The sequence below is a fragment of the Nelumbo nucifera genome, chromosome 4 (genome assembly GCF_055504915.1).
Source record: "Nelumbo nucifera cultivar China Antique chromosome 4, China Antique-T2T, whole genome shotgun sequence".
In the NCBI taxonomy this organism is placed as follows: domain Eukaryota; kingdom Viridiplantae; phylum Streptophyta; class Magnoliopsida; order Proteales; family Nelumbonaceae; genus Nelumbo; species Nelumbo nucifera.
The window spans coordinates 40,638,109-40,664,217 of NC_142652.1; the positions used below are offsets into that span (position 1 = coordinate 40,638,109).

General features: G+C 37.0%; 1 protein-coding gene across 2 annotated transcripts in view; it reads left to right on the forward strand.

Moving 5' to 3' along the window:
• FRS11 (FAR1-related sequence 11) overlaps window positions 1-12,765 on the forward strand; it is a 33,574-nt gene extending 20,809 nt beyond the window's left edge. Inside the window, exon 5 of one of the 2 annotated variants that reach the window (XM_088903111.1) lies at window positions 6,970-7,330. In XM_088903111.1, coding sequence (XP_088759237.1) covers window positions 6,970-7,083 — 114 coding nt within the window. In that variant the 3' untranslated portion in view covers window positions 7,084-7,330. Of the gene's footprint in view, window positions 1-6,969; window positions 7,331-11,817 lie in introns of those variants that run through there. The other variant, XM_010277991.2, reaches the window with a different exon arrangement.
• The last annotated feature ends 13,344 nt before the right edge of the window (window positions 12,766-26,109 follow it).

Here is a 26,109-nt window from a genome sequence, read left to right on the forward strand (position 1 = left end):
ATATGTAATTAATGTATGTATCACTCTTTGTATGAAAAGCTTTTGTTAGCTAAGTGGCTAAGCCAGAAGAAGATCCAGATGTGTGCTAGGTCAAGGTGTAACTTGTTGGGTTTTGGGCATAAAAACTGGCCAAAATTTAGGACTATATCTTGTAAAAAAGAAATTGGGAGGAGGAAGAAGATGTGGCTGACTGATTCCTTGCTTTTCTTCATAGGAAGTAAATGACGATGACAAAACATTGGTTCACAACTTCTGAAAAGCAAGGATTTGGTATCAAGTGTATATGTATACCCAGGTAGAAGTAGAAGCAAACCTCTGATTGTGCAATAGTAGTACGGATTGGTATATGGAATGAATACCAAGTGTTCATGTGTACATGCCCAAAAAAAAAAAAGATGGAGGAAGAAGTGTTGATTAGACAAAATTTTAAGTTCTTCCTTATTGGTTCAGGTTTTGAAGTCTTTGATGGTTCAATACAGCATTTAGCAATGTCTATGTTGATTAAATCCTAACAAATAGGAAAATAATAAAAAGAAATTAGTATATAAACACAAAATGAATATTTTAGTTTAGTAATGTCTGTTTTATAATTATGACCTCAAAAAATTAAGAATATAAAAGTATTTTATAACACAATGTACAACACTTCTTGGTGATAAGGCGAGGCAAGCCTCCAAGGGTGCCTTATCGCCTAGGAGTCGCCTCTCAGGGAAAAACAATTGTATGCCAAACAAAGCTGAGTAATATTTCTAGCAAAGTCCAGCCAGCCTACAAGAGAAAAACAGATGGAAAACTGTTTCATCACTCTCCCTGCACATAAGGCAAATGTTTGCCATACAAAAGCCTCTGGATTTAAGATGATCTGAGGTAAGGACACTAACCACAGCCACCAACCATGTGGATGCTTCTACCCTAGGTGGGACTGGATTAACCCACACACCTTCACACCTGTCTCCAACCATCTGCTCCCTTAAAAGAGCTAAAGGGCTTCACCGTACATCTCCCATTCTTACACTCCTTCCACGCAGTTCATCCCTTGAAGAACTTGACACCTTTGGATTTCCCAATACTTCCAACAGCCTAACACAGTCTTCCACCTCCCTATCCCAAAAAGGCCTCCTTAACTTAGGACTCTAGATCATCTTATCCCCCCACATCTCATAGCATTGGCTAATGGTAATATCATGGTCAACCAGTCTATACAGTCTTGGACATATACCACTCAATCTACCCACTCCACAGCAATCATCCTCCCAGAATTTTATTCTAGCTCCTTCCCCAACCAAGAAACTATTGAAATTTTAAGTTCTTAGTTAAAATTCATGATTCCTTTCCATACATTCACCCCAAATGAAGAAGAGACTTCTCTTGATTCCCACCCAAATCTTTTTTTTTTTTTGAAGAGTAAAATAGAAATTTTATTAAAAGAAAAAAATCAGTTACATGCAAAAGGTGACAAGATGGCACCTAGCTTACAAAACAAAGCAAAACTGAACTAGGTACAGTCCAAAACTAAGACTGATACGATTACATCATTGAATCTCAAGCATACTCCCGAAAATTTTCCCCAAACCTGATCTGTTTACTTGATCAAAATCTGGTAACACCCAAACCCAATCTGCAATTAACTTCCCTACCACAGCCACCAGAACTTCTGTGTTCTTGAGTTTGTCTTCAAAGATCCTTCTATTCCTTTCGTTCCATAGCATCCAGCATACAGCAAAGGGGATGGAGCTCCATACTATCTTTGCTTTCCTACCTCCCCCAAATCTTGGCCAGTTGGAGAAAATTTCTGCTGCTGAACTTGGCTGAATCACACTTATCCCAAATAAAGAAGTGTAATAACTCCACATGATTCTTGCGGTCTTGCAGGTGGAAAATAAGTGCAGGACAGTCTCTTCATCTGAAGTACACATGACACAAATGTTTGCCATATGAAAACCTCTGCTCTTCAAATGATCAGATGTTAAGATGCTGTCCATGGCAACCAGCCAAGCAAAAGCTTCCACTCTAGGTGGAATGGGATTCCCCCAGATTCCACCCTTATAATCTGATACCTGCTGATCCTTTAACATAGCTAGATAGAAAGATTTCACAGAAAAACCCCATTCTTGCACTCTTTCCACCACAAGCCATCCTGGGAGGAAGCGGATACCTCAACTTTCTGAAGCAAGTTCAACAGATGAACGCATTCTTCTATTTCCTGGTCCAGCAAGGGTCTTCTGAATTTAGGACACCATACTATCTTTCTCCACACACTTTAAAGCATTGATCAATTCTAATCTGGTGTTCAGACAACCTAAATATTCCCTCCCAAATCTAACCACTCCATACTTTCCAACCACCACCCTCCTCCATAAAGATTCCCTCTCCTTCTCTAAACCAAACCTCCACATCCAGTTACCTAGCAATGCCTTATTGAAGTCTCTATAGCCTACACACCCATCAATGCCATATTGAAACTTCTCAATCTTCTAATTCCCAAGCCCTCATTCTTCTTTGGCTTACACACCAAGTCCCAACTGACTAGATGAAACTTCTTAGACCCCCAATCCTTTCTACAAGAAGTCTGTTGCCTTTTTTCAATCTTCTTAGCCACTTAAGATGGAATTTTTAGAAGAGAGATGTAGTATGTTGGCAAACTAGAAAGGATCTTACCAATGTGATTCTTCCCCCCAATGACAAATATTTAGCTTTCCACTTGTCAAGCTTTTTCTCCACTTTTTCAATGATTAGCCTCCAAATAGAAAATGCAGAAGCCTTAGCCCCAACTGGCAAACCCAAATATTGGAAAGGGAGGTCTCCAACCTGACATTCAAATACTGAAGCACCTCTCCCCAAAACTTCTCTGCTGACTTCCCCAACTCCAATAATGGTACTCATTGCTAGGTTCACCTTTAAGCCTGTCAACATCTCAAAATTGGCCAGAATAGCTCTCAGAATAAATACTTGGTCCACTGTTGCATCCAAGGATATTAAGGTATCATCAACATACTGTAAATGAGAGATACAAGGACTCTCAATCCCTACTTAGAAGCCCTCAATCAGCCCAAACTGCACATTCCACTACCTAGAGGTAGTAGTTCAGAACATAAGAGGTGTAAGCCTCCCAAACAAAAGGAGGCATAAGCCTCCTTAAAAGTGGGGGACGAGGAGGAAGGAGGGGGAGTTTTCCTTTCCTTTCTTTTCTTTTTTCTTTTTTGTCTTTTTGTACTAGGTGTGCATGAGGCAAATGAGCCATATGCCTCTAGCATGCCTCATGAAAAAGGATGTGAGGCATATGCCTCAGAGGTATCAATGCCTCAGGACGTTTTGGGGGTGCCTCACATGGGGGACCTCCAAGCGTACACCTTCCACGCCTTTTAAAATACTAATTCAAAGTAGGGGAGTGCAATTAGCAAGGAGGTATTACTTATGCAAAGCAGCTGAAGAGAATGTTCTGCACTTGTGTTTAAGGTGTTGCTTTACGAAATACATTTGGGGATATTTCTTTGGTCTTTTCAAATATAACTTTTTGGATCTTAGAAATCTGGAAGAGAGCTTTGCACATTGGCTGACAATGTAAGGAAGTCTCAAGGCGAAAATTGCTTGGAGCTATGTTCCTTCTGCCATATGTTGGGAGGTCTGGAAAGAAAGTACTAGAAGAATTTTTGAAGAAAAAGAGGAAAGAGAAAAGAGAGATAAATTAGTATTCCTTTGTGGTAAAAGAATCATGGATTGTATTACTTTATTGCCAGAATTTGAAGGAGTCTCCAAAGAAGATACTGGAAATGGTTTTTTTGACTTTTTTAGAGTTAGAGTCAAGAAATTAATATTTTATTTTTGTCTTGTTTTACTTTTGAGATGTATTGCTGTATTCTATGTATTGGGGAGTGTTTCTTCTTTTTTGCTCTTGTGGTGACATCTTGTCAATTGTCATATCTATGGATGTACTTTTTCTCTTGATTAATAAAATTCAGATCTGCCTAGAATTCTTTTCCATCGTCATTCAGCCTAGGGTTTTCTAGATCTCATCATCATCTATTGGAGATAAGAAAAAGGGCTGAAAAGGATTGGTCACCCTTCCCTTTTGGAGGTTTTCATGCCACCAGTCTGTGGTTTAGTGGGTGTTTGTGGTGGTTTGTAGCATAGTTGTCAAGGCGATGCTTAGGCGGGTGCCTAGGAGACAAAGCGCCCTTTGAGGCTCGCCTCGCCTAATTGCCAAGCAGTTTTGTACTTTGTATTATAAAATACTTTTTTATTCTTTATTTTTTGACATTATAATTATAAAATAGGCACTATTAAACTAAAATATTCATTTTGTGTGTTTATATACTAATTTCTTTTTATTATTTTCTTATTTGTTAGGGTTTAATCAATACAAACATTGCTAAATGCTAGCAAGGTAACCTTGGGCCTTCAGGTATAGGCCCTATTCTCAGGACCAGTGGGAGTGGGGGACTCTACAAGGGCAGAAATAGTAGCTCTAGTACAAGGAATTCAGATCGCTAACCAGCTTGGGGTGGAGCATCTCCTAGTTGAAGGAGACTCTTAGGTGGTAACAAGGTGGCTTCTAAACCCGGATGCTACCATTTGGGGCTACAAAGATCTCATGAAAAAAGTAAAATGGTTGACTAGTAATATGAGAGTTGAGGTAAAATGGGTAAGCAGGTCAGCTAATACTATGGCTGATTCTTTGGCCAAACATGGGGGTTTCCAGGATGGATCTTTTTTGTGCTACATTGTAACTTGTTATAATTTATTGGAAAGCTGTACTTAACTAGCTTGGAGAGGTTGCATCTCGTGCCTCTCCTTGGGGATATTGTACTATTTACCATTGATGATTAATAAATTCTTTCAATTATAAAAAAAAAGCATTGCTAAATGCTGTATAACCCTCAAAGACTTTAAAACTTGAACTAATAAGTAAGGAAGAACTTAAAACTTTGTCTAATCAACACATTTTCTACTACTTTTTTTCTTCTTTTCCTATAACAAAAATAAGGGTTCAGCCCTTATATTTTTTGAATGTTCTTTTCCTTCTTTTTCTTCTTCTCATTAATATGCTGATTTCTATACTTCAACATGAACTCTATACTTTTTCTTATGAAAATTATAAATAATTATTAAGGAAATATGGTTATGGTACCCAGGGAACTACCCTAGGATCTATGTTTTCTACATAAAAAATCCATTGCCTAGGTGACGCCTAGGCACCCGCCTAGGTGACTAGGCGACTAAGCGCCCCCGTGTCGACTAGTCTTGCCTTGGCGCCTTGAAAACTATGGTTTGTAGGAAACCCTCTAATCAATGGTACGAAGAGGGCTGTTTTAGGTGGTGTAGTGGACAATCGAGTGCAGGTTGGTTTTTTGTTGATCAAATAGGTGGGCTGTATGGGTGTTTCGGTGTTAATCGAATAGTTGGTGAGTTGCTATGTTTATGGTGTGCATTCGGGTAGTTTTGTAGTGCTGAGAGTGAAGAATATCAATGACTGTTATTGCTGAAAATTGTGACAGTAGGTGTCTTCAGCAATAATCTGTCACTAGTGTGCAGTGTGTTGAAAAGTGAAGTAGGCATGTGATATACAGGTGTGTGTGTGTGAGAGAGAGAGAGAGAGAGAGAGAGAGAGGGAAGAATTTCAGATATGGGAGATAGTAGCGAACACAAGTTTAGTGTTATGGTTCCCCCCGATTACCTGAATGTTCAAATGACTTCTATCAAATTGAATGGGGAGAATTATGTGCCTTGGGCGAAATCTATAGAGGTCTTTCTTAGGAATAAGAAGAAAGTGAAGCATATAAGAGAAGAAAAACTTCCTACTGATTCTCAGGAATATAGTGATTGGGAACAAGAAGATGCATAGATTGACCTGGTTATGGAATAGTATGGAACCCAAAATTAGTGTGTATTTTATGTTCTTAGATACAACCAAGGAGATTTGGCACCATGCCAAGAAGCTGTACTTTGGACAAGATAATACTATTAGAGTGTACCAGCTTTATCAGGAGTACTTTAATTTGCGACAGGGTAATCAAAGTCTCAAGGAATATTATGCTAGCATGAAAAATCTTTGTAATGAGTTGAATGTGTACTACCCCCTTGCTCTTGATGTTAAGATTCAACAATAATAGAGAGAGAGAGAGCAACTTGATGTAACCAGATTTTTAGTAGGGCTAAATCTGAATATGAATAGTGAGTACAGATACTAGGTGGGTCAGCTCTTCTCTAGAAGGTGTTTGCCTGACTTTAGAGGATTTCTGTTGGACCTATAGAGAACTCTAATATCTTTGACAAGTCCGCCTTTTGCAGTGACAAGAGGGGGGGGGGTTGTGGAGTTAGAGTGGAGCTTGGAGAGTTCGGCCCGATCATAGTGGTGGTGGATGTATTGGAGGTCGAGATTCAGGGGGAGCTCATGGTAGAGGACATAGTAATGAAATGAGGTGTACACATTGTGGTATGGAAGGGCACACAATCAACTTTTGTTATGATTTGCATGGCCCACCTTCAACTTGGGCAAATCATGCAGTGGCCAGTGATGGTAGTTCAAGACAGGATATCCAACAAGCTGATTAGATGCCTTCTAAATCTACGGATGTCTTTGGGAAGGAGATGATGAGTGTCCCACGCGATGAGTATGAGTGGTTTATCCAGGCCACGTCTCAACAAAATACAACTACCTTCGCACATTCAAGTATGGCTTCTCTGGCATCCAAACCCTTCCATTGGATTATCGATTTTGGAGCTTCCAATCATGATTGAGACTCCAAGTGTGTTTTCCTCCCTTTCTAAGTGCTCCATATCACACTCTATTATATCATGATTTGCCCAAGTTGATCTATTTGTGGTGTTGGTAATGTCGACATAGACCCTTTATCCTTGTCCTCAGTTTTGTATGTTCCCAAATTTCCTTTTAATCTTATGTCTTTTAGTAAGATGACGAAGTCTCTTAATTGTTCTATTACCTTTTACCCTTTTTCTTGTGTTTTTCAGGATCTTAAGACGGGGATGAAGATTAGTGGAGGATATGAAGTTGGTGGATTGTATTATCTTGATGGTGGTGGTGGTTTGCCAATAGCTCTTCAGACATCTTTGTCTTCTCTTTAGTGGCACTATAGACTTGGTCATCCATCACTTAAAATACTTAATTCACTTGTCCCATTGTTTAGTCATCTTTCTGTTTTGGATTGTGAGTCGTGTCGGTTGGAGAGTCGTATGTTGAGTCCTAGGGTTGATAATCGTATGTCGAGTCCTTTTTGTTTAGTTCATTTAGATATTTGGGGTCCAAATAAAATAGTGTCATACAATGGTTACAAATACTTTGTTATTTTTGTTGATGATTATTCAAGGATGACATGACTTTATCTTATGAAAGAAAGGAGTGAATTGTTTTCCATTTTCCAAAAATTTTATGCTGAAGTCTACAACCAATTCAGTGTGCATATTAAGATTCTTCATTTTGATAATGGCAAGAATATTTTTATACATTGTTTCAGGAGTATTTGGATCAACATGGCATCATCCATCAGACTTCATGTACTTACACCCCATAGCAAAATGGGGTAGTTGAAAGAAAGAACTGCCATGTTTTGGAAACTGCTCGTTCCCTTTTGCACCATATGAATGTACCCAAACATTTTTGGAGTGATACTGTGCTTATATCTTGCTTCCTCATTAATCAGATGCTCATGCCCATCCTTGAAGGTCATTCTCCTTTCACAACTTTGTTCCCTACCTTGTCTTTTGTTTCCTCTTACTCCCTGGGTTCTTGGGTGTGTGTGTTTCGTCCATAATCTTGGACCTGGAATGGACAAATTAGGTGCACGATCCACTAAGTGTATATTGGCTATTCTCAGGCCCAGAAAGGGTATAAGTGCTATAACCCCAATTCTTGACGTTCCTTTGTGTATCCTGATGTCATATTCCACTTGTTCTAGTTGTGGCTAAGTCTTCGCCTCTAGTGCAGCTTCCTATTGAACGACCACCCATCCAACAAGTGTATAGACATCGGCTACATTTACCAACTCCTCCTCCAACTTCTTTGCCGTCGACAAATCTGATAGTTGTTCCCACACTAGCCCCACCCACTATTTTTGACCTTGATCTTCCTATTGCCTTGCAGAAAGGTAAACGTAGTTGCACACTTCATCCTATTTCAAAATATGTTTCTGTATCTCACATTTCTTCTTCCCATCGCCAGTTTGTTTTTATGTTATCTTCTTGTTCCTACAGATGTCTAGGAAGCCCTTGCCCCTCCAGGGTGATGCCATGCAATGGAAGAATTCTCAGTTTTGGCTCATAATCATATGTGGGATCTCACCATGCTCCCCCTGGTAAGCATGTTGTAGATTGTAAATGGATATGCATTGTTAAGTATTTACTTGATGGTAGTGTAGAGCGGTTGGAAGTTTGACTGGTTGCCAAAGGATATTCCCAAATGTATGGTATTGACTACATAGAGACATTCTCTCCTATTGTTAAAATTGGTTCAATTCGTGTTTTGATATCTCTAGCTGCTATGTACGGTTGACCCTTGTTTTAGCTTGACATCAAGAATGTCTTTTTACATGGTGATCTCCTTGAGGAGGCCTATATGGAGCAACCACCAGGGTTTGTTGCTCAAGGGGAGGATGGTGGTAAAGTGTGTAGACTAAAGAAGGCCATTTATTGACTTAAACAGTCTCCTCGTGTGTGGTTTGGTAGATTCAATGAAGTGATAAAGAAGTTTGGCATGAAACAATGTTAGGTTGATCACTTTTAAGCTATGACTCACATGCTGGGAAGATTTTATTGGTGGTATACGTAGATGACATTGTTATTATCGGTAGTGACAGGTTGATGATTGATAGGCTGAAGACCTTTTTGCAGGAGCACTTCCAAACAAAGGACTTTGGTAAATTAAAATATTTCTTGGAGATAGAAGTAGCAAGGTCTAAGCAAGGTATTAACCTATGTCGGAGGATGTATGTTCTTGATTTATTGGAGGAGACATGATTTTTAGGTGCCAAGCCGGGTGAAACACCTATGGAACCAAATACCAAACTAAGTAATGATGTGGGTGAGGAGTTCGGGGACCTTGGAAGGTACAAGAGGTTGGTGGGCAAGTTAAACTACCTAACCATTACTTGGCCAAATATTTTATTCGTAGTTAGTGTGGTGAGTCAGTTTATGCAAAATCCTTAGGTTCCACATAGGGATGCAGTTCTAAGGATTGTACGGTATTTGAAGGGAACTCTTGGTTGTGGCTTGTTATACAAAAATGGAGGAAATCTTGAAATAGAGGGATACACCGATGCTGATTGGGCTGGTTCTATATTTGACAAAAGGTCCACTATAGATTGTTGTACCTTTCTCGGGGGTAATTTGGTGACATGGAAGAGTAAGAAGCAGACAATGGTGGCAAGAAGCAGTGTAGAAGTTGAATATAGAGCCATGACACATACAACTTGTGAACTAGTGTGGTTGAGAAATCTTCTACAGGAGATGGGGTACTCGATTGACACTCCTATGAAGTTTTACTGTGACAAGCAAGCTACAATGCACATCTCTTCTAATCCAGTTTTCATGACAGAGCAAAACATATAGAAGTTGGCTATCATTTTGTGAGAGAGAAGGTGCTTAGTGGAGTGATAGATATTGCATATGTTAACATAAGAAGTCAATGGACAGACTTGTTCACCATTGAGTTGGGGAAGAGTGGACTACATATTCAACAAGGTAGGATTATATGATATATCTCAACAGCTTGAGGGGGAGTGTTAGTGTCAAATGTATAGGGGTAGTTTGGTCTTTTTATTTATGTTTTGTGTGAGGTGTAGTGTTTAAGTTAAGTGATGTGTCCGATACTTGAGAAGGGGCATAACAAACATTTTGTTTTATTGTAGAAAACTATAAATATAACTTGGCCAACTAGAGAGGATGGACTTTTCTCTTGTTTGAACCAATTTCTTCTCCTCTCACTTCTCTTCTTCTTCTCTCTTTTATCTAATCTTCTACTACTATTTCTAACTGAGTACTAGTGCAGATATGAACTTTATCAAAACTGCTTGGCGATTAGGTGAGGCAAGCCTCCAAGGGCACCTTGTCGCCTAGGTGTTTCCTTGACAACTATGATTGAGAGAACTAAAGCTCTAGAAATCCTATAGAAAAATATGGACAAGGTTTAAAATGTCGATGTCGATGGAAATGTCGCTTACCAAAATATAGGACATATGTCGGAAATGTTGAGGGGAAATATTGTAAAAATTAGAGACAGTGGAAATATTATGAAATGTGGAAATATGCAATGGTATTTTGTAAAATGATAAAAGAAGCATTAGTACATATTTCTAGACTATTATCTTATTCCCAACCATTATATAAAGCTAAGAAATTAAGATCAATAACAAATTAGTAAATGATGATTTACTGATTTATTATGCATTTTGATGTTTTTACAAGGTTATCTGATATTTTCTTTTCTTATTTTTAATTCTGATTTATTATAAATTCTAATATATTTATTTCACACTAGTAAATAGAAATGCATTTATTCTGATTTTTTAAATATTAAAGTTATAATACATTATGTTTCATTATAAATTTAATAAACTGATTCTCCTTTTTGTAGTATTAAGATTATGATAAATTCTGATTTCTTATAAAACTTAATTAATTTATTATGATTTTAATACTAAACTTATAAAAAATTATGATTTAGTATATAATAAATTTATTCTGATTTTTTATATTAAATGTAGAATATGATTTATTATAAAATTTAATAAACATTTTCTGATTTTAATAAATATTTTAAAAAATACTAACTAGTTAATATTTTATTACTTGAAAAATATTTTATGTTTTATATTATAAAGTAATTAATTTATTATTTTGTTAATTATTTTTTATAAATATTTTATTTGAAATATTAAATAGAAATTATTAATGGAATAAACTATATTAATATACTGTATTACAATAATATAATATTACTAATATATTATATTATTAATGTACATTAGTCGACATCCTGTTGACATAATAGGAAAAACTGTCTTTATTTTTTGTTATTTGGATCGATTTGGTCGACATGCCGATCGAAATAATACAATTTTTATATTACCATCCATTTTCATGTCGGTGAGCCTCAATGTCGACATATGTTGGGCGACATTAGCGACATTTCGCGACATTTGAAACCATGAATATGGACAAAGGATGGATGGCATCACTCCACTTGTCCAATGGATTCAAGAGAGAAACATGAAAAAGATGATAGAAAAGGAAATGGAAAAATAAAATGCAGGGTTAATGAAAGACGGAGGCAAGTTTTCCCTTTTATTATCGGTAATCAATATATACATTTGCTTTATGGATATAAATCAACTGACAATGTCACTATGCCTTTCTAGATGGTCCATTTTTAGGTCTACAATGTCATGGCAAACAACAGGCCTAGAAGAACAAAATCTGAATTGAATCTCATAGATTATAAACTGATGGGGAATTGTCTAAAATTGTTTGATTATATGTAATGAAAGCAGAAGTGGAACTGGTAAAGCCTTCATCTCCTATGCCAGGCAATGTCTTTGAACCTTGGATCATTCTTTGACTGTATTTGGATCATTCGGTTGAATGTAAAACTCTTATTCGTTGAGTGCAAGGTTAAAATCAGCTTAGACAGGTTAAACATTTCTGGGGAAATTGCATAAGCATGGGACACAACTTGAATATGATACTTGGTGAAACAGCCCAAGCAATCCAGTCATGTTTTATGTTTGAGCATCATCTCCTTTTCATAAATGTCTCATATATGTCTATGAGGTTTCCCTTTCACTTACATTTTCTTTGCACATAAAGGTAGCGGTTGCTGTTGATTTCAAAGATCAAGCAGGAGAGCAGCAAACAATGCAACAAAATCTTCAAAATATTTGCCTCAAGACAGGGGCCCCAATGGAATCCCATGCAGCTACAGTACTCACACCTTATGCCTTCTGTAAACTCCAGGAAGAACTTGTCTTGGCTGCACATTATGCTTCATTTCAGATGGATGATGGATCTTTCCATGTGAGACACCACACCAAGTTGGAAGGAGGCCGGAAAGTGATTTGGATCCCTCGAGAAGGTATCATAACCTGTAGCTGCCATCAGTTTGAGTTCTCGGGGATCCTATGCCGTCATGCGCTTCGGGTCCTCTCAACAGGGAACTGTTTTCAAATCCCAGAACGGTATCTACCTCTCCGTTGGCGTCGAATCAACACATCACCCACAAAACTCCTCCAGACTACCCCGAATGATCATGCTGAACGTGTTCAGGCACTGCAGTCTATGGTGTCAACTCTTATTACAGAATCAGCCAAGTCAAGGGAGCGGTTAGACATGGCAACTGAGCAAATTTCTATCCTCTTAGCTCGCATAAGGGAGCAACCTGTTTTGGCACAAGGTGCAAAAGACCTTACCATCCACAAGACCCATTAACTTATTTTGCAGAACGTGGAAGATATTACTAAAACACTTTACTCCCTACGGTGAACAGAGGAAGCTTGTGAAAAAGAGCCCATAAAAGAGGAGAGGAGGAATTTGTCATCCAAAAGAGGTTGAGTAATGTGGATCAGATGTGATGTTGTAAAGCTAGGTCGGGGGGATTGGTTTGTTATTGTAAGGGGTAGGCATGGATTAGACCTACTAGATGTTCTGACAACAAGAAAAAAAAAAGAGAAATATGCCAAATTTGTCTGAGAAGAACCTGACTAGGTGGCCCCTAATCCCTATTCAAAGCAATTATATTAATTTCTTTTGGACAGTGTATATTACACGTCAAAAAAGCTGTGGTTAGATGATCATGTATTATGGTCGGGCCGCCTTTTCAAGCATGGGTGGAATTTTATCCTCCCAATTTAATGGTTTTTTTGGATGTTGCTTGACTGGGTTTATGGCCTTACAGCAGTCACCCATGCAAAATAGGGCTATAGACAAAGCAAGTCGAGAAACATTTCCCAGATTGGCTCGGGCTCAGAAACAATCAATCTGTTGAATTCTTGCTTCTAACGATTCCAAAGTTATTAAGATCAGAGTTATCGGACTTGGCTCCCCTCTTACTTGCCTTGCTAGGGATTGACTCAGCTAATTTAATTACTTTATTGATACTAGTATTTAGGACCATTCAATGGCAACTTCTACAACCAGAGATCAAAAGATTATTCAATGCTGTACTTCCCAACCAGCCCACCTCAAGCTTGATTCGTGCTCGTTTGGCCAACTGACATTGGATTGAAGCTATTTACCCAAAAAAAGAGCTTGGATTGAAGCTGATGATTCTGGAAACAGAGCCCAGACTTGGCTACGAGAACTGATTTCATGACCTTAACCTCAGCTTTGAAATGCCAAGGTGTCTGCAGATTCTCAATGTTGAAGATTTAAAGCTTTCTATTATATTTGTGCCTTGAATTCTTTGTGGTGTGTTGCTTCATGAGTCCGTTCCAAATAAATTTGAGAAAAATCTGAAGGCAAATTTTTAGACCCACCCATATTTATCTTATAGGTTAGAACCGAATATAAAAAGTTATGTATTTCGGGGGTTTTCTCTTTTGTACAGAATCTGATCTTGTGAGAGACAAGTGAGACCTTGGGTGTATTTGAGGCTTAGGGTTTTCTGTGAGAATACAATTTCTTTTTCATTACCAACTTCATAGTGGATTTCTGTTCCTCCTTCACCCATGGATGTAGGTTATAAGCTGAACCACGTAAATCTGTGTATGTTCTCTGTGCTTGTTTCTTTTTATCTATGTTTTATTTTTATTTTGAATGCCATTAAAATCTGTTTTCTTGAGTCTTTTCCGCAACACTTTAATATAGACATTCTTCTAGTATATCGGCAGAGTTCATTGCTATAAAAAAACATGAGATAAGATGAATTGGACAAAACCAAGTATGACATAAGATTTAGAAGAAAGCTACTGGAACGGTCCCTAGATGATAGGGATGAGCACCATGGATCCATATCGACTGGATTATTCAATGAAATAATTGAGAAACCGACCATCTTTAGAAAGTTTAAATCAACCCTTTTTCTTTTGTTGGCAGAGCATTAACCATTTTGAAAATAAACAGATAATAACATATGATTGACTATTGTGTTATTGGTGGAACCACAGAATCAGCAATTGAGTCAGTTAAGAAAGAGGTACATATTGCTGAATAGCCACTAGATGGCATTGGTGGAATTATAGAACCAGCAATTGAGTCAGAAGTAGGGGATGACTGCTGAAAAGCCGCTAGATGGCATGGATAGAACTATAAACCAACAATCAAGGGTGTCATATGACGATCATCAGTTAATACGCATTAAAAGAAGAATGAGTGGGAAGCATATGACGATCATCAGTTGTAACTAGTGAACGAAGCAAAACTATTAAGTGTGACTAACTCACAAATCGAAGGGAATCTGGAATTGTAGAGTCGATTCTTCCTCAATCACAAATCCAAGGGTAGCCATTTGAAGATACGAGGAAATAAAAAATCTACAATAATTATTTCCACTTCCATGGCTTAAAAACTTCACATAGAGATATTTCTTTTAGGACTTCAAAATATGTTTTTTTTTTCTCTTAAAGTGTGGATAATCATCATTTGATGAAAAGAGCATTTTTTTTTAATATATTGTTTGCTTTAATCATATCATAAACATCAGAACACAATGGATGCTTGAAAACTGAATGTAAATATAAATAGACAGGAAGCTAGCTCTCTGGAAGACCAAGTACTTATCAAAAGAAGGGAAGCTAACCCTAATCAAAAGTGTGCTCTCCTCTTTGCCAACTTACTTTCTTTCACCCTTCCTAATTCCTAATGATGCGGCAAAGACAATTGAGAGGAGAATGAGAGATTTTCTATGGAAGGGGTGGAAGGAGGGATCCAAAATACACTTATTCAACTGTAATAAGGTTTGTAAACCAAGAAAAATTAGAGGCCTAGGGGTGAGAAAATTAAGAAAATTCAATATACCTTGCCTAGGCAAATGGTTTTGGAGGTGGAATGAGCAGTCCAACAGTCTATGGAGAAGATCGTGATTTTGGCTAAGTATGGTTCGACCAATTTAAACTAGGCCCCACGAGAATCCAGCTTATCTTTTAGGTGTTCAGTTTGGAAATGCATTTAGAAATCAGCCTTTGGTTTTAAAAAGGAAACCAAGTTTAAAATTGGTGGTGGCTCAGGGTGTTCTGGATTCTGGAAGGACTAGTGGTGTGGGGAGGGCCCTTTGAAAGAAAGATTACCAACACTGTTTGAATTAGCCCAAAATAAGGACTGTCTATCTAGTAGCTGAGGTATACTCCCTTGGTAGATTTATAGGAGATTGGTGTTCCATATTCAGAAGGAATCTGAATAATTGGAAAATAGCACACTGATTGGAGTTGATGCAGAGCCTTAGTTTTATCAGGCCAGACCCCTCTAGCCCGGATAAAAGGATCTGGCTGAGGGATCAAGCAAACTTGCTAGCTGGATTTGGGGAAAAGCCTTGGGGCTATTTGAAGTTCAATTCTGTTTTCCAAAAGATTTGATTTCTTTTCTATCGGAATGCTAGCAACTTGAGGGTCTGTCCAAGAGAGGGAATGTTTTATGGGGAGTGGTCCCAGCAGCAGTAGTTTGGTATTTTTGGCTGGAAAGAAACAGGGGAATTTTTGAAAACAAGTGCAATTCCGAGGATACAATCCTAAAAAGCATATGGGGAAGATTCTATTCTTGATCTGCAATGCATGGACAGCTAAAGGATATTCCTTTTTTTTTTTTTTATCATAGAAATCTTTTTTTGTATCTACTATCTAGTTCAGACACGTAATAAACTTTTGCTTCAATTTCTTGTTGAGCAGGGTTTGTAACTTTTTTGCTTCTCCAATACATTATCCTTTTCTCAATATATATAGTCTCATTTTTGTCAATATTCTGAGACAAAAGAATGGATTGGAATGTTATAAAATGGTAAAGATAAAATTTTATCAAAAGAAAACATATGAATCGTATACAACTGCAGAAAAGGCCCAGGCCCACACCAGAGGCTCAACACCTGGGCCTAAGCAGAACCATGACACTAGGTCTTCTGAAGACCTAACAACAAAAAACCTATTAAACAGGCCTAGGCCCAACAAAGAAACCAGACCCAAGAAAAGGACCAAAGCGCCACCACCTGGGCTAAACCAAAAGAAATCAGCCCACCGCAAGGGCCTTAGACCACTTTTCAACCTCTACCTCCTCATCCCCTTCCTTGGGATATGATGTGAATAATTAACATTAAGATATATGTTGTCAATTTCATTTTTTGGGTAAATTAAAAAGACCCTCCTCTATGGGGTCAGTAACAAATATCCCCCTAAACTTTTATTTGTGACAAGTAATGACCCTCCTGAACTTTCACTTTGTGACAAAATATCCACCTCCGTTAGAGTTCTGTTAGCTAACTTTGAAAAGGATTCTCATTCAGCTGTTTATATTTCTTTAAATCCCCAAACTACCATTTTCTTATTTATTTGAATGATTTGTGATTCAATTAGTTTTATAAATAACATTGAAGTCCTCTCGGTTGCTCCGATAGATCCTTACAGATTTCTGGCTGGATTCAATATTTAAATAAAATGGTAGAGATTTCTTTCTGATAGATACAAATTAATAGTTTTGTTTGGCTTTTCTTGATTTATTGGAGAAATGAGTGGATATAGTTTTTCAATTTTAAGAAGAAGAGAGACATCGTCAGTGAAATGAATTAAGAATTAAAAAAGAAAAAAAACTATTTTCTATGCCACTGAAATGATTCTTGTGTTTTTTAACTGGTTACGTTTGGAAAAGTGAATGTATTTTTGGTCAATTAGCTGGTTCCGTCATCTAACTTAACAGTCAGGGGTATTTGTTGCAAATAAAAGTTCAGGGGGTATTCGTCATTGACCATTTTTCTTGTAAATCATATTAATTTTTAAAAGGTGTTTGGTAGAGTGGCGTTGAATTTCTGTTGCCATTTGGATTATTGATCATTATAAATTTGTAAGAAATATGTGTCGCCAGTTTGCCACATCATATATGAGTGTCATTTCAATTAGAAAAATCAAATGAAGCTCGAGTAAAATACAAATTTGTATTGATCATCCCTAAACACACCAGCAACACAACAATACTGAATCAAACACCCCCTTAATTGTTTTGGAAAATTGATGGCTTTCATTCTCTTGATCTTCGATACCCTTAGATTTTTGTAGTCAAAATAATTATAAAATTGAATCTTTTTATTCTAACTCTTGGGTGGGGTTCCACTCAAGCTACCTATATACTAAAAAGTAAGATCATCGTGTTTAGCATAACCTTTCCACACTTTGAACAAAATGAAATGAAGACACATCTCTAACTCCTTCCAAACGAGTAAGCAAGAACAGGTGAAACAAAACACTAGGATCAGGAATCAACCCATACGAACTCAAATTAAGTACATAAACCCCAGAGACAGAGAGAGAATTCCCTAGCATGTTGGTAGAGAAGGAAAAAGCTGATCAGGCAACCGGGAGGATTCCTGGAAAAAGCAAACCGGATCTAGAAAATAGAAGATCGAGTGATCGATCCCACAAATTTACGTTCTGGAGATAATTCCCTGTAAGAATAAAGAGGGATCTCATAATGTTTTTGAGAATTTGCCCTCTTCTAGTTCTTGGAGACACAAAATCAAAGCTGTGTGTCACCATGAAGAACATTTAATGATCTGAAATACCGCTTCAAGTCACTGAAGATCTGAGATATAATGTTCTTGAGAACTTGCCCTCTTCTAGGAACCTTATCAGCGAAGCAGAAGGTAGTAGTGTCCATGGAAAATACTTGATTATTGTATGAAATGTTGCTGCCTTAACTGAAGTACTGAAGATCTGATATCGATATTGCCTGTTGAAGAACATGGTCGTCTAGCTCTATTTATTTGATGTATCTACTCCGCGTAAGCTTGCAAGTTGGCCATGATATGAGACCCAGTACTGTGGTTGAGTACCTGATGAACCTTTCAGTGTCCTGTCTTGGACTCAGTTTTAGCTAGCCAAATATATATTGAGAGTGTCTGACCCATCCGAGAGAGGACAGACTGCTTTACCTAGCACTCACCTTAGCATCTCATTTGCATTCAGTTGACCAAGCAAGCTTTTTACTCTATCCTTTTAGTGTGTGTAGTATTCAATGGATGCCTGCGAACTGGTTTGCAGTATTTCAGTGGGTAGAGGCTATAGACTGGGTATATATGCACTTAGGATAGATATTTAATTTTGATGTTGACGTTTATTAATAGCTATAAATCATTTTTTTTTTTTTTTTTTTTTATATTTGATTTGTAGGAAGAAAACTACACTATACTTAAGGTAAAGCCTCCACCTCCAAGCTGAAGCACCAGAGATGTCAGCGATGAGGTGACATCATTAATAGTTGGAAGCCAAGTCCAAAAACTGCCCACAAGGAATTTTTATTGTTTCAATCCACTCTTAGCATTGACCATGGATCCATGTTAAATTCATGGGCAGGATACGGTTTATAGGGGGAGGAGCTATTGGGGCTGTAAATTCAGATTTCTGAAGTGGAGTGCAGTCTACTTATTCCTGCCCAAGGGCTTAGGCCCGATGCTGTGTAAATTCTACATTTTGGACAGTTGACTTGCACCTATGCTAGATAGATTAAGTGTTTGGTATCATACTCATTTTCAGTGAGGTGTTTTCTGGAGGATATTAAAACACCATGCCACAATGGAAATGGCCACTAAACACTTTTTTTTTTGGCACTGTCGCTGCCATGTAGAAATATTGACAACATTTTCATTATCTATAATTTGCTTGGTTCAAAGTGTTTTTTGATACATCGTATGACACATACTACAACAACATACATTGATGCTTATCTTATGGATAACACTTGTCTAATGGTCATTATTTGCTTATTTAGAGATATATATGTCAAATGGTTTGCATTGTTCAAAATGGAAATCCAAAGAATGTTATAAGCCAAAATAAACTCTTTATTCATATTTTTGAACTTATGATTATGTTTTCATTCAAACTATATATTTAAGCATGCGTCCCATTCTTTATCTCAAATCCTATGTGCCCACCATCAATAAGTTATTTAACCAAACATATGCTAAAACATAATTTTGTGAAGTTAAGTATGATGAATTAAAAAAAATCTATTGAATTATACAACCGGACCAAGGCTGAAATTATCCCACCATCACTTGTATTAATTTGTAATATGGAAGTAACCTGAATGTAACCCACTATTTGCAAAACAAACAAAAAGTTAAAAAAAAAAACAAAGGAGTGTAACTCAGTATTTGTAATATGAAAGGAACCTATGTTTTAATGTGATTTATGCTAGTTTAAGAAACACACTGTTGGTGTAACATGTCTGTAAAAGATAGTTCATGACTGGACTTGTTCATGGGCCGGGTAGCCCGATGGCTTGGCCCGTATTTCGGTTGGGCTTGGTCATGTAATTAGGCCTACGGGTCTGATCTCGGGCCTAACACAGTAAGTCCGATTGTGTTTCGGGCCGGGCTTGGGATTTGTCAAAAAAGCTTGGCCCGAGCCCGACCTGGCCCGACTCAGCATTATATATTTTATAAAGTATGTAATATGTATTTTATATATTATATAAAATATATAAATAATATAATATTTTATTAAAATATATATTTATAATTTAATATATATATTTTTTATTCTTCTCTTTATAATCTCTCTCTCTCTCTCTATTCAGCCGCTAACAGTATGGGCTAAATTTTGGGCTCGGGCCTGGGCTTTTTATGAGGGCCGGGCTCGGGCCCAAGTTGTAGGCCCGATGGTCAGGTTGGGCTCAGGCTCGGGCCTTAGAAAATTCTGTTAATACAGAGTGAAAGCCCGGCCCAAGCCCGACCCGGCCCGGCCTATGAACAGGTCTATTCATGACAATGCCGGAATCAACTACATGCAATAAGAAATAATCTATTAGTTTAACACCACCAACTTCACTCACTTCGAAAGTTTAAATATTAATAATATCATTACTAACCACTATGGTTTTCAAAACTGGACCAGATGGTCAGACCAAAAAAATTCGGGAACCAATTAGGTGACCGGTTACTGGTTCCATTTTACCCCAAAACCATTATTTCACCAAAAACCATTGATTTGGTCAGCAAACTGCAGACTCAGGTGGTCGAACCATTCGAATTGTCCAATGATTTTTTATATTTTTTAATTTTTATTAGTTTTTTGTCATAATGGGCCATCCGTTTGATTCAAATAATCGGACCGTTTGACCTGAGAACTGGACCCCAGATTAGTTCATTATCCAATTTGATTTTAAAAACCTTGCTAACCACGCATATACCACACAACAAATTATATTGTAACCACAACATGCAATAAGAGTAAAGTATTTGTTGTTATATATATGTTGTGGTTGAATATTAGAGAAGTTGGCCCATCGAAGTGAGACTGGGGTGGCATTTGGTATGTACCAAGGTATTGGTCTGCCCATATAAAGGAACCCCTATTATCCCCTCTTAGTGGGCAAGGAACCCCTATTCGCTTCAGCTTTGTCACGTGTAGTGTCATTTCTTTCTTTTTGCATAAGCAATTTGATAAAAATATCCCCTCAATTATGTGTTTTCCGCAAATAATTTTGGCATGATAAACTACTAAACATAAAATCCCGATAGATAATAAGTATTCTAAATATAAATAACATATCAAGCACAACAATCATTCATTACAAACTATTCAAACGTGTGTTTAATGAAAATAACAACAACAAAAGATGAGTTCAATTAACTGATCATCTATAGATGATTCCTCTAGTATCTTTCCTATAGTGCATTAGTAGTTTTGGTCTCTGATTACATTTATCTCCCTATATGTCGGTTGATCAACTATAGCACCACTACCAATATCATCACCTTTAGCACAACCATCATCTTCATCTGATGGCATGTTCTCTCTCCCCTATCTATCAATGTGTGCATGTTCACATGCCTCCTTTTTAATGAAGTTGTATGTTATGAAACATGCCTTGAATATGAATCGATGAAAATCTAAGTCATAGCATGACATATTCTTTAAAATTGGGAATTTTCTATGTAAGGAAGAGCATGTGTAATTGCATATTCCTATCACTATGTCCCTGAAAATCATTCGTGTGGTACCACTTTCCAAGGAGCAAGAAATATGGGTGCCTTAACAAAGCTAAAATCAACAAGGTAATATTAATGATAAGGATATTATGAAATTAAGTATAATTTGTTTAAAAGCTATTAATTGTATTTACAGTGTAATTGGTGGACGTACAAGGAATTAGACTTCTAGTCTAGTAATTACTTTCATAAGAATTCTAGAGTCATATGTCAAACCTTCCCATCAAGTGTACACAAACAAATGAAAATTACATACGACTAGAAGATTTGATCTATACACCTTCTTCTTCGCCTATAAAGTTTGCTCATTGATCGACTGGATGAGATATGCGTGCCATTTATTTGCCTCACACAATCCTATTAAAAAATTATTCACATTTATTGGGTGAAGAGATATAAATTCTTGCAATTAAGCAATGGATGACAGAGAAGTTACTTTAAACATTAGGTAATCTTTTTGATTTCCTAATAAAGGGGTAGGCCTCTGTTAACAGTGGTGGAGTTATTAACTCATTCTCTAACTTGTAAATAGCCCATACAACCTTGGTTTTCAAAACCGGACTAGACCGGACGATAAGACCGGAAAAACCGGGAACCGGTCACCTGACGGGTTCCATTTTCCCCCAAAACCGTTGATTTTAGTCAGCAAACTATTGAATTGGCCAGTAAACCATTCGAACTGGTAACTGGACTCCTTACCGATTCGATCATCAATTCATTTTTAAAAACCATGCTGCAAAACAACACCGTTTATGTTTCCTACAAGGAAATTAACTAGGAATGGTTCATGAGTTCTATTTGTTGTGTTGGTTGCAGCTATCAAAGAATTTTCAGCTGTTATAATATCTGAATAAGGGGTATCTTATCATAAAAAATCTAAATTGAGAATTTCATCGATTTTAACATTTTCTTCATTTTCTCTCCTTAGAACTTGTGCCCAGAATGTAGGGGTGTCAATTAGACTGGATTTGGTCCAATCCAATCCAGTCCAATGTGAGTCCATTATAAATGTGAGTCCATTTTGGATCGGTCCAGAGACTGTACAATTTATATAAATTCCTATTAATTTAGATTAGTTTCAACTCAAACCTGGTCCATTGACACCTATATTCTTCTTCTATTAATGGATCAGATATTGGCTCAATCCAATATAAATTCATTATGGATGGATCAGGTCCAATCCAATATGTCATATTGGTCTGTCCAATCCATCCAAATTCAATTTATCTTGTTGGTCCGTCCAATCCGTCCAAATAAATTTTGATTTGGACGGAGTCCAACCCAAAACCGGTCCATTGACATCCCTACCAGACTGTTCAGTTCTTGGTCTAATTAAAGCATCTCCTACCCTAATCTATGAATGCTCAGGGCGGTATATTTTGTGGTTGAGGTGTGTCATTTATGTTTTGGCTGGGAGGTTTTTGACATAGGAAGAGTTGATGGTGTCTTGTTGGATCTCAGAGGATCTGTTATTTAGAACTTTTCATCTTTGATGGTTACGGAGACTAATATCTCAGGTCTCTGCTACAACCAATAGGAGATTTTACCAGAAAGCCAACCTACACCTTCAAGTTGAGCAATATATTGCTTGATCTAGTTGTTTATAGTGAATTAGTTCAATTATGAGCATATCCTACATATCTTATTGGAGAAAACAAAAGAAAAATCTTCCACTAACATTGTATTTATGTCAATAGAAAATGAATTAATTAGGAGGTTATGTAGAATAGGGGTGAGCATGGGTCGGTTGGGTTCGATTCTATGGCAGAACTTGGAACCTACCCTCTAGGGGTGGGCTCCAAGTTTTTGGAACTGAAACCTACCCTGTGAAGATCGGTTCCAAGTAGGGGTGTTCATGTTTGATGGTAAACTGACCAAATCAGTCCGATCCAACCTGATTTGGTTGGTTTTTCAATACTACCGATTGGTTTCGGTTTGTGTAGGTAAATAAACTGACAATTCGGTTTGGTTTTATTTTTCATGTGTGAAAACCGAAACCAAACTGAACCAAACATATAATCCTTTAAGTAATTAGTCCCTAGGTAGTTTTTCCCTAATCCGGTAATCCCTATTCTAGTTGGTTTCTTGTTAGTTAACTTAACATAAAAAAAATAATTAAATGGGAATTGGTTTTGTCTTTGGGATTGTTTTTCTTTTTTGAGTTGGAAACTTTACACCAAATAGGAAACATTGGATATGGGGGGGAGGGGAAGACATAATTTGAGTCAATTTCAAAAACCTTTTGGGATTACCAAGCATTGCAAGCAAGATCCCTACACCTTTAGACTTGCTAAACCTAGAAAATTGCTCTTCTCAAAATGGAGTCTTGGACAGTGGACACATTGGAGACTTGGAGTCTTGCATTTTTGGGAAGAGTCGAAGAGAGGTTCCATGCTTTACACAAATAGGAGTCTTAGAGTTTGGAAGACTTGATCTTGATTTCTCTTTGGCTCTTCCAATCTTCATCTTCATCCTTTTACTACTTGTCTGCCTCAAGCTACAAGTTTGCAACTCTCAAGGTTTCTTTCATCCACCATTACAACTACAAGTGCTATTGGTTTTCCTCCCCTCTTCTCAACTCTCATTCTCTCAACTTCTCAAGACTCAAGCATCACATTTTCAGGTTAGTATTTTATTTTATTTTTTTTTTAATATTTTAAATTTTAATGCATGTTAAATGTTGATATATTTTATTCGTGTTTTGTTTGAGCTTTGAAAAAAAATCTGGTTATTTATGAAAAAAACTAAAAAAGTAAAACCAATACAAATATAGTACAATTGTACAATACTTAATTTAGTTTGGTATAAATTTAAATGTATATTTGCACAAAAAAATTTCAGTTTTGTATAAAAATTAATCTATTTAAATCTATATTTCGGTTTTGCATAAAAAACTAAAAAGAAATAAAATTAAATATAAATAGATATTTCAGTTTTAAACAATAAATATATATCCGAAAAATATATATTCCAAAATATATCAAATATATATATTTTTGAAACATATATTTTAGTTTTAAACCGATAAACCGACCCAAACCGACCCTTCATGTTTGGATTAGTTTTGCTTCATGGTTGGACGATTTCAATTTGATGATTTAGTAACCTGACCAAGTCGGGTCGATTAAACAAAATTGTCTTAAACCAGCCTAACCTGACCCGTGAACAACCCTAGTTCCAAGGTCAGTTCTGGCCTTAGCAGTTCTAGGGTTGGTTCTAGGGTCTACCCGCGGAACTTGTTCTTTGTTTATTCTCCCTCTTAAATGAAATATGTCCTTTAAAATGTTGAATTTCAATAATGATAATATATAATGTAAAACTTATATTATGTTTATTGATTAAATTGAGTAACTTAATATGTAGATTATTATAATATATTAACATATTATTCAAAAATTATCATATTATAATTTAAATTTTATAAGTATTACCTTTTACATTATTTTTTACATACATTCAAATATTAAAATGAAAGCAAATGATCAAGTTACTTAAGTAATTCAATGGTCAAGTGAGATCATGGTTTTGTAACAATGAGTGCTTGAGTTCAAACCTTCACATTCCTAAAAATATTTTGAATAGTTTATTTTAACGCAGGTTCAGTTCCAAGACCGGTTCATTGGATCGGTTCAGGTAGGGTAAACCCCTAGACCCTGGAATTGACTTGGGTAGGGACCGATTCCAAGAATTTGAAACCAGACCCTACCCACCCTTTAACAGATTGGGTGAGGTCGGTTCAAGTCTGGTTCAAAGTCAATTCCGGTCTCTACTGCTTTGATGACCTTTTACTTTTATAATCAAAAGAATTATAAAATTGAATCCATTTATTTTAATCTGTTGGATGGGTTTCCACTCAAAGCCACATATATAATATCATTACTCAAAAGTAAGATTCATTTTCTTAATTATAACACAAAAATAAATACCAATAACCTTTCCACACTCTACAACAAAAGGAAATGGAAACACATCTCTCCTTCCAAACTAGCTGAATAACTAGTACAAGGAGGTGAAACCATACTAATATCAGGAGTCAACCCATACAAACTCAAATAGTATAAAACTTAGAAAGAGAGAGAGAGAGAACTTAGTAACAAGTAGGGAGAAGGACAAAGCTTAATTATCAGGCAACTGGGAGGTTTCTTATAGAAACAAAACGAAAGAGATCTTCATAATGTTGTTCAGAATCTACACTCTATGAAAGAGATTTCTCATAATGTTGTCGAGAACAGTTGCCACAAGAAAAAGACTACGTCTCAGAATGTTTCTGAGAACTTGTCCTCTTCTAGGAGGAACCCCATTAAAGGAGTTGGGTGGGTTTAGTGCGCCGGATGTAGGCATGGAGAATACTTGACGATCTGAGAGACTGCTGAAGATCTGAGACGATAGTGCTTGTTCGAGAGCATGGTCGTCCCTATTTATTAGATGTATCTACTCCGCGTAAGATTGCAGTAACCTGGCTATGCTGAGAGCCCGAGACCCGGTACTGTGGTTGAGTTCCGGATGACCCTTTCAGCTGGCTCCCATATTGGACTCAGTTTAAATTTGCTTCTATATATCCCTTTCATCAACTTCCCCTCCTCAGTCCTCCCAGTGCAAATAGGACAGAGAAATGTTAGGATCGTGTCTCTCGGTGTTGGGTTCAAGCTTCAAAGAGGCCCATAACTAAGATATATAGTCGGCCGGTGTCACAAATTCTTGCTTACAATATATAATAGGGCCCAGATATGTTGATCAAATGTGCCTAGAAACCACATGATGGTCGATTCGATTTATTTGATCATGCGTCTCTCAGGTCTCAGCCACACGGCCACACAGGATCCAGCTTATTTGCTTTATTTGAGTTGACCAAGCAATCCTTTTTCTTACTTTTAGATGGATTCGAATCAGTGGGTATAGCTAGAGACTGGGTAGAATGGTGATTGACAAGTAAATATATACTAGGTGCCCACATCCTGAAATGGATATCCTGATGT